This window comes from Microchirus variegatus (genome assembly GCF_963457635.1).
Source record: "Microchirus variegatus genome assembly, chromosome: 15".
Classification (NCBI taxonomy): Eukaryota; Metazoa; Chordata; class Actinopteri; order Pleuronectiformes; family Soleidae; genus Microchirus; species Microchirus variegatus.
This window is the reverse complement of record NC_139816.1, coordinates 22,247,311-22,257,586: the sequence shown is the minus strand read 5'-3', so window position 1 is coordinate 22,257,586 and position 10,276 is coordinate 22,247,311. Positions and strand designations below refer to the sequence as shown.

Below are 10,276 nucleotides of genomic sequence, written 5' to 3'. Positions count from 1 at the left end.
CTCTGCGCAAAAGCGAAACTTGGCTGCAGCGCATCGCTGATTATGAACTCCCCCGCGACACTGAATCTTCTAAACTTTAAAAGGAAAATGAGAATTTTATGGTTAATTATTTTGCTTTTTCCCCTCTCTGTTTTCACTGACTTTCGATCATTGTTTTGTCTAACTTATAGGTTGAATGTGTTTTCCTCCAGCCTGGACACCATGAGCACCATCTCACCAACTGACTTTGACAGTTTGGAGATCCAGCAGCAGTATAATGACATCAACAACCGTTGGGATCTGGCAGCAGAAACTGACTGGGATAATGAGAACAGTTCAGCACGGCTCTTTGAACGATCACGAATCAAGGCTCTCGCAGGTATGCTACACTTAAGGCCTCACCAACACACTTCATGTGCTTGCAGGGAGTTTCCTTGCATCTATTGTACATGAAAGCTGTAGCGAACGCAGGTCTTGTTGCTTCATGGCAACAGTGCTAGTCACTACACTGCCATGTGACCCACAATAGCCACATACATCATTTTAATATCACTGGAGTTTGGAGTCTCATCATGACTGTCTTTTTTTTTTTTTTTTCAGTACAGATAAACCAATACTTACAAAACAGTGTCAGTCCTTTAACATTGCCATAGCCTTTCTGTTACTATCCTGTTGTCACCGACAGGATTTGGCATGCGTACTTCTCACTACCGTAACTCCTAGATCGTTAGCGATATCTAGAACTATGGAATGGCAAAACACAGCAACCTCAACGACCATCATGTGGAGGATAAAGCGATAGAAGATGGATGGATACCGGAAAGCAGGGAGATAGTGCTTTGCACCAAGATACTTGTCAAAATATAATGCATTATTATTATTATTATTATTATGATAACACTGAGGACTTTGCGGAACCACTGTCCAATCACTGACAAGATTCACAAGATTAGTCGCTCGTTTGTGGTCATCAGGTTCTCACTACAGTAATTCCTAAATGGTTGAATAATTGCCAGATATTGAAAGTGAAAGCTATCTTGGAAAAAGGGGCAGAAGCACTCACTCACAGCCATAAAATCTACATAATTCCAGACATCCTGAATATCACAATGGTCATAAGAGGGTTAAAGCTATACTTGCCTTTATTGCATGTCTCACAACACTTAGTAAAAATTTGAACTTGAACAACTCCGCCTCCCTCAAAGGCCCACCCTTTAGGGCGGGAACAGCGGGGGGTTTGGGAGGGGAAGGGGATCCTTGCAACACCCGCTGCTTGTTGAGCACAGTAACTGCAGAGTGATACATGCTTTCAACTTGTTGTTTGGTCAAAAACCTCCTAGTTGCTGTAAATGAGCCGATAGAAATCCTCTTTTCTGACGTGTTTCCCAACCGCTAGATTTGAGACTCAACTCTCTCACCCCGAAGACCGAGTCTTGTGATTGGAATTCTTTGAGACAATTTAATGTCTAATTTGAAGAAATCTCGAAAATTCTGAATTACACTAATTATATATATATATATATTTTTTTTTTTTAAACTTTAATTTTTATTGAGAATTTTACCTCTACAAAGGTGCATCAACACACATAAATACAGAAACAAGTAGAAAATACATGGGAGTGACTTTCAAAGCAATCAGTCATTTTCTTTTACTCAATCAGTTTTTTTGTTTTGTCGCTACTCATTCATATATATAGTCCATCTCTTCCATTTCTCCTTGAACTGAGCTTCCTGTAGCCTTAAGCGGTGTGTCACTTTTTCCATTGTGTATACTTCCTCTACCAGGTGAGTCCACTGGTCTTGTGTAGGAACATCTCCCTTTCCCCATTTCTTTGTGATAGCTTTCTAAGCTGCTGTTAGTAATATTTTTACCAAGTATCTGTCCTTTGTTCTTATATTTTCCTCACATAGGTTACACAAATACAGTACTGTACAAGACATTGGAATCTTATATCCAAGTATTTTTAACAATGCATCGTGTATCATTTTCCAAAACCGTCTGATTTTCTCACATTTCCAGAAAATATGTGAATGGTCCACATTCATTACTCCACAGTCCCTCCAGCAAGGTATATTTTTGTTCAGCTGTTTACTCTTGATTTTGGGTGTGATAAAAAAACGTATTAGATTTTTCCAGGAGAACTCCCTCCAGATCCGCGAACTAGTGGATGCGTGATGTATTTTCCACATGTTTAGCCACTCTTCATCAGTGATTTTTATCTTAAATTCTGATTCCCATTTTTCTTTTATGTATTTAGTTGAGTGTTTGTTTAATATCAATTTTTTATATAACGCGGATACAATTCTAATTTTCGTTTCTTTGTAAGTATTGATTATGATTTGGATCACACCATTCACTTCTCCGGAGGGGTCCATCCCGATCTCTTTGATAAAGTAATCTCTAAGTTGTAGGTACCTATAGAAATCATGTTTATCCAAATCGTATTTTCCTTTCATATTTTGGAAACTCTCCAGCTGTCCTTTCTTCACTAGCACACACCATGCTGTGATTCCCTTGGTTGACCACCGCTTAAACCCTTTATCATATCTAGCTGGTTTGAATTTGCTATCATATGCTACCGACTTTAATAAATTGGCGTCTTTCTGTATCTTATAATTTTTTAATATGCTGAACCATAATTTTAGTGTGAACATTGTAATTGGGTTAACTTGTGTTTTAATCACTTTGTATGTTTCTTCATCTCCTATAATACTCTGTACTGGATATTCACCAATCTGTGCTTCCATCTCTTTCCACTTCGAAGTAAGGTCTGGTTTGCACCATCCAACAATATACCTCAGCTGAGCTGCATGGTAGTATGTTTTCAAAATGGGAAGTCCCATCCCACCTTCCTCTTTTGGCAGCTGGAGAGTCTCCAATTGTATTCTCTGTCTTTTTCCACCCCAAACAAATCTTGAAATTATTCTATTCCAGCTCATAAATTGAGACTGTGAGACCTCTACTGGTAGAGATTGGAACAGGTATAAAAGCCTTGGTAAAACATTCATCCTAATTATCTGTATTCGTGAGCTGAAATCTAATGTTAGTGTGGACCATCTTTCAACGTCTTTTTGTATTTCTTGATTTATCTTGCTGTAGTTTGATTTATATAGTTTAGATAGTCCTTTTGTGACTTTTGTGACAGATATTCAATTCTCTTAAGTGTCCAATTAAGATTAAATATTTCTTGGATCTCTTTTGGTGGACTATAGTTAAGTGTTTATATCTGTGTCTTTGTGACATTTATTTTATATCCTGATAGATGTCCAAATTCTTCTAGAAGTTTCATCAGTGCAGGTAAAGATTCATTTGGGCGTTCAAGGTAGGTTATGACATCATCTGCGAAAAGTCCTATTTTTTGTTCTATTCCATTCACCACCACTCCTTTAATCTCTTGATCTTGTCTAACAGCCTGCGCAAGTGGCTCTATAAAAAGTGCAAATAGAGTGGGTGACAGACAGCATCCTTGCCTTGTTGATCTCTGTAATCTAATTTTGTCTGTCAGACTCCCATTGACTTTAATCCTTGCAGTTGGTTGTTGGTAGAGTGTCTTTATGCACTGTATTGATTTATTGCTAAATCCAAATCTCTCTAGTACTTTATATAAAAATTTCCCAATTGACACAATCGAAAGCTTTCTCTGCGTCGATACTTACTAATACTGTGCTCTTTTTATCTTTTCTTGCTTGCTCCACGACATGTAGTGTCCTCTACAAGACGTCCTCTTATAAATACTGTCTGATCTTCCTCTATTATGTCTGGTATAAAGGAGTTCAGTCTTTTAGAGATTATTGTGGTATATATTTTATAATCAACATTCAATATTGAGATTGGTCTATAACTTGCGCAGTGTTCCTTGTCCTTTCCTTGTTTCGGAATGACTGTAATTATTGCCTCAGCCCACGATGGAGGTATTTTATTATTTTGGAGAGTCCAATTGAAAGAGGCAAGGAGCAGTGGTGAAAGCTCTTCTGCAAACATCTTATACCACTCTGCTGGGTATCCATCGCTCCCCGGTGACTTATTATTTTTCAATGTATTTATTGCATCCTTTACATCCTCCATTGTAATATCAGCTGTCAATTTATCATTTTGTGTACGTCCAATTGAGGGAAGGTCTAGCATCTCCAGGAATGCAATCATTTCATTCTCTTCTGCAGCTGTAGGTTGTGTATATAAATCCTGGTAATATCTTCGGAAGATATTTTCAATGCCATCTGGAGTAGATACTATCTCACCAGTATGGTATGCGCCCCCTATCTTGCACTCTCTTACCATTATGTCTATCCTCTACATTCATAAGAAAATAATCTATTCTTGAATGGATTTTATGTGCTGCGGAGTAATGCGTAAGGTCTTTTTCCAGGGGGTGTAGACTCCTCCATACATCAATCATCCCCATCTCCTCCAGAGATATGTTTACGAATCTTGTCAAATGCATTTTATTCTTTTTAGAACTAGTTGTATCTAGTTTGTGGTCTCTAATAACATTTAGGTCTCCCCCGCACACCAGAATACCCCCCGTTTCTGTTATGATGTCATCGGATAGGCATTTAAGAAAGGGTTTATCACTTTCCGGAGGTGCATATATGTTTACCAATGTTACTAATTCATTATCTACTCTTCCTTTTACTATAACATATCTTCCTTCCTTATCCCTGTAATTATTATATTTATTTTTAATCTCATCATAGGATCTAAATTCAACATCTCCCATCACAGACCTAATCCATTTATCCCAACAGAAACTCTTCTTATCTATTAACAGCTTCTTGTTATACCATATGGAGGATTTGCTTGATAAATAAGGGTCGGCTTTTGTTAATATATGTGCAATTTTCCATGACTCCCTGGCAAAAGCCAGTACCGGATCTTGAGAGGGAACCAATTTATCTGTCTGCGAAAGAAAAACCTCCACAGAAAAAGGATAGACCAGCTGCTCCTCCATCCTGGCCCACATAGGCACCCTTGTAAAGGGTAGGTGAATTTTAGGTAGCTGAGCTAAAGAGAATGACAAATGATACCAGTCTATTTGTGATAGTGCCGATCCCCCCCCTTGTCTTTTGCAGCATATAACTTGGTACGATTTAATATGTTTTTTTTCCCCTGCCCATTCAAAATCCTCTTTCAACTTGTTATATGTTTTAAGTAGTGAGGAAGGAAGATATCACATGGAAGTGATATAATTGATCTTGGGAGTTAAAAACATTTTAACTAGTCTGCCTATCAGGGAATTACACAATTTATTCCAATTTTGGAACAGGGTTTGGGTTTTGTGAATGACTGGAATATGTTGGCTTCCATTATTTTTTTCAGACCAGGTGTTAATTTAATGACAAAATACGTTAATCCATCTGGCATCCATCTGCATTTCCAATTCTTTCTGATATCTGGGGGACACGTTTTGGATAACGACATGGCTTCTGATTTCGACCAGTTCACAGTGTATCCAGATAAACTGAAAACTGAGCAGATTCCTGGGACCAAGGTTTCAGGGTTGCTGGATACCAATAAAACATCATCTGCATAGAGCTTGTTCCACCTGACCTGCCTGCACACCACATATATTTGAATTAGCCCATAAGGCTATGGCCAGGGGTTCAAGAAATAAGATAACAAAGATTAGAGGTGATAGAGGAGATCCTTGTCAAACGCCCCGATTCAGCCTTTGAGGTGACATAATCCCATTAGTTAAGACTGTGGCTGATGAATCAGTGTACATTAATTCCACCCACTTCCCTTAATATTGGTCCTAATCCAATTTTTTCTAACGTGTAAAACAAAACGTGGAACTCCACTTTATCATAAGCCTTTTCAGCGTCTAATGAAAAGGCAACAGTTGGTTTGTCATCATTTCTTGTCATCCACATAATGTGTAACAGTCTTTGAAGGTTGTCTGCAGAGCTCCTGCCCGCATAAACCCCACTTGATGCTGATGGAATGGAACCACGTCCTCCAATCTAGTAGCTGATATTTTGGAGAGAATTTTTTCATCCACATTAATTAAAGATATAGGGCTGTAATTAACACACTGCTGTGGATCTCTTCCCTTTTTATGCAGTAGCATAATAACTACTGCCATCATGCTTTCAGGTAGCCTACCTCTTTTTAACGCATGTCGATATGCGACCAGAGATCTTCTATGAATTTCTGATGGAAATCTACTGAAAACCCATCATTTCCGGGGGCCTTTCCTATCCTAAGGCTTCTGATTGCTTTTTTTAATTTCATCTACAGAAATATTGTGTTCCAAAATTGCTCTCCCATCCTGTGTGGATTGAGGAAAAAGAACTTTCAAATTTGTTTTGTCTGAGATGTATACAATTCTTGATAAAACTCCCTAAACATGGTATTAATGTCTCTTTTGTTTGTGATAAGGCTGTTATCTTTATAAAAAATTGAAGGAATAATATTCTGAAATTGTATCTGTACTCTGTTTGCCGGTACTTTACCGGCTCTCTCTCCCTGCACAAAATATTTCTGTCTAGTACAGAACAGGGCAAATTCAGTTTTTCTATTCAGAATGTCATTTAACCACTTCTTCCCTGACCCTCTTTTTGGAGTCCCTGCTTGAAAATGACATGCCCAAACTAAATAGAGTAAATCTCTGCGGTTACATGCTTTATGTGGATTATCTTGGTATCAAAATACAGATAACACTTGTGAGATTCCACCAGATGTGTAAGTTTCACTGTAGATGCCACTGTGTCAGAGTAAATGTACATGGAACACAGCATGACTGAAGGATTTTTTTCTCTCGCCTAAAATAATATTGCATTTTAACCCTTAGATGCGCCTTCAAGTTACGTTAACACACCCAGCACACCAAATGGTGCGCATGAAAGTACACAGCTATAAAAAATAGTATACATTTGTATTTTTGCTTTTTTTTTTTTTATTCCAGATCAACATCTGTTCTTTCCATGCATATAACATATTAATATATATTTTTTTATTTTTAACCCTTAAATTGCCAGGTTTATTCATGACGCCCCTTGATTTTATGATCTAAAAACACAAAAAATTAAATATTTTCAATATACTTCATGCAAACTGGATTTTTATTTTTTTGATTATTGCAGCCTGGTTTATGTAAACGATTACCAGAACATCCGCGCAGCCACGGCGCTGCTGTCTGCTTTGCGAGTGGGCGTGCTCTGCATGTAAACGTTTCATTCATGTTTATATATTTGTTTCAAGCACTGAACAAAGCCTGTCATATTTGGGACAAGAGTCGGGACCTTAAATTGCTTGCACAAAACTTTTGATCAGCACTCAGCATTTGTTTGTTTGTCATTTAAACCAGTATGAATCAGAATCAGAATCAGAATAAGAATACTTTATTAATCCCCGGGGGGAAATTGTTTTTGTTCCAGATGCTCTGTGCAAAGTAAGAAGAAATACAGCACGAGGAAACGAGCTAGATATACAGATGTAAATAAAATAAATATGTAAATAAAATAAAATAAAATAAGACAGTGAAATAGACAATAAGCTAAATGGTATAAAATAAACAATACAATAAACAATAAAAATAAAAATAAAATACAATAATAAGTGGACAATCTGGGAATATACACAATATACAGTGAATGTAAGTATAAACAAATGAAAGAAATTAGATGAGAATGGGTAAAGTTTGTTTGTTGTTTGTTTATTTATTTATAAAGAGTCTGATCATCAGAGGGAGGAGTTGTAAAGATTTATGGCCACAGGCAGAAATGACTTCCTGTGACGCTCTGTGGTGCATTTAGGAGCAATCAATCTCTGACTGAAGGTGCTCCTCTGTTTGACCAGAGCGTTGTGGAGAGGGTGAGAGTCATGCTGTAGTATCGCCCTCACCTTTGACAGCATCCTCCTATCTGACATTGCTGTCAAAGTGTCCAGCTCCATCCCCACAACGTCACTGGCCTTCCTGAGCAGCTTGTTGAGTCTGTTGGCATCTGCTACTCTGTCTGCTGCCCCAGCACACAACAGCAAACAGAACAGCACTGGCCACCACAGACTCATAGAACATCCTCGGCATTGTCCGGCAGATGTTAAAGGAGCGGAGCCTCCTCAGAAAATAGAGGCGGCTCTGTCCCTTCTTGTAAAGGACTTCAGTGTTTTTAGTCCAGTCCAGTTTATTGTCAATGAACACTCCCAGATATTTGTAGTGTTCAACAGTGTCCACAATATGCCCCTGGATGGAAAGTGGGGTCGCTGGTGTCCTCTTCCTCCTCAGATCCACCACCAGCTCTACCACCAGCTCTTTGGTTTTTGTAGTGTTGAGCTGCAGGTGGTTCAGCTCACACCATGAGATAAAGTTGTCCACCACAGCCCTGTACTCAGCCTCTTCACCCTTAGTGATACATCCAACCACAGCAGAGTCATCAGAAAACTTCTGAAGATGACAAGACTGTCTTGTAGCTGAAATCCGTGGTGTAAAGGGTGAAGAGGAAAGGAGAGAGGACAGTCCCTTGTGGGGCCACAGTGTTGCTGACCCTGGAGCAGAGAGCGTGAAACCTTGTTGGCACGGGACGGGAGGGAGAGAGAGAGCGAGTGCGGGAGCGAGAGAGTGAGGTCTGCGCTCTTGGTCATTAGTTCATTTACTTATTTTTGTGTAGGTACTATGTTGTGAAATATGTTTAAACTTAAATAAAGTACATATGCAGGTAGTTATGTCTCGTTGTATTAGTTTGTCCTGTTATTGACGTCATGCTGTCATCGCCTGACAGTCTGGCTGATTGAAAGCGGATGCAATGCACACCAGATGCGTGATACTATGAGAAAATATTTGAATATCTGTTTTTTAGAGGGAATATTCGAATATCATTTTTGAGCAATTTTGTCAGCCCAAGTAGGCATGTCTTGGAATATCAAGAATGCATGAAGTTAAGGGTCGGCACACTCCACATCAGCAGGTAACACAGGGAGTTTTTATAAAAGATGTTGATTCGCACAGTAAAAGTTTTGTATTTTGACTGTAATGGTCTTTGCATTCCAATTCCTCACTTCATTAGAATCATGAGTAGCTCTTCTTTGCAAACAGCATCATTTACTGGGGCCATGTGAACCTGTACTAGTGTGGAGTTATTCTACAGTACTCATGACAGTAAATTAGACCACCCTAAGTTAATATACTGGAGTAATTCTGTTCTCAACCAGTAGAAAATGCTGTGAACACCTGATTATGCATGAAAAATAAAATACCGTCAGACACTGTGAAACTGTTCGAATTTTGAAAAATACCGTGATATATATATTTTGGTCATACCGCTCAGCCCTAGTTTTATGACGCTTTGGTCGCTGCGTCTGAAGCTGCCTCCGGTACCGGGGGCGACCTTGTGAAAGAGGTTAATTCACGTGAACTCATTCAATTTACCCATGTATACGAGTCTTGTTACTCCATGTGTTGCTTCTCAAGCTTTTGATATCTGATCTAGTTTTGAGTTTCCTTTGATTCTCAGCTTTCTTGATAAGTGAGCTTCTTTGAATAATACGCCCCCTCAGAAAAGATTTGAAAGCATCCCATATTATCCTATGATCTATGGAGCCTTCATTATGTTCCCAGAATTCCTGCATTTCGGATTTTTTACTTTGTCTAGAGGATAGAGGACCAAATCCACTGGAGCATGGTCTGATAGTACTTTCTTACCAATTGTAGAATTCAGCACCTGACTGTCCAAATCACAGGATGACAAAGTAATCTATCCTAGAATAACTTGAGTGAGGATGTGAATAAAAGTAAAGTCCTTTTCATTTGGATGCAATACTACAATATCAACAAGACCCAACTCTTCTGACAACACATCAATTGCCATAACACCAGAAGTGTTAGGTTGAGTGGGTTGACAAGTTTTATCCATTGTAACTTCCCTGACTTGATTAAAATCTCCTCCTAGAATTCTGTTACTGTTCCCCATATTTCTAATTAAGTTACACACTGCATGAAAAAATTCTGGGCTAACAGAGTTAAGGGCATAAATATTAGCAATAGTTAGGGATGTAACAATACACTTAACTCACGACTCGATACGGTTCACGATTTTTTTGTTCACGATACAATTTTTTCACCATTTTTTTTTGACCAAATAAAATTATCTTTTATTCGCAGGAAAAAAATCTTAGAGGTGCTTTCTTTACAGAAACTCTGTAAAACAGTTTGTGTATAAAAAGTGCAACTTACATGGTCATCTTGAACAACTGCAATTTCCCGGCCGATCAGTAGGGGTCGCTACGCAAGGCTGTTGTGCTTTTGGCTACAGTGAGCAATGGCGTCCGAGAGAGAAAGACTGTGGAAGCGGAATAACATTG

General features: G+C 38.6%; 1 protein-coding gene across 3 annotated transcripts in view; it reads left to right on the top strand.

Annotated features, from left to right (window-relative positions):
- Nucleotides 1-201: 201 nt before the first annotated feature.
- sptbn2 (spectrin, beta, non-erythrocytic 2) overlaps nt 202-10,276 on the top strand; it is a gene marked incomplete at both ends in the record, with an annotated part of 83,723 nt that continues 73,648 nt past the window's right edge. For all 3 annotated transcript variants that reach the window (XM_083901343.1, XM_083901342.1, XM_083901341.1), the window contains one exon: nt 202-358. In XM_083901343.1, coding sequence (XP_083757469.1) covers nt 202-358 — 157 coding nt within the window. The remainder of the gene's footprint in view (nt 359-10,276) is intronic.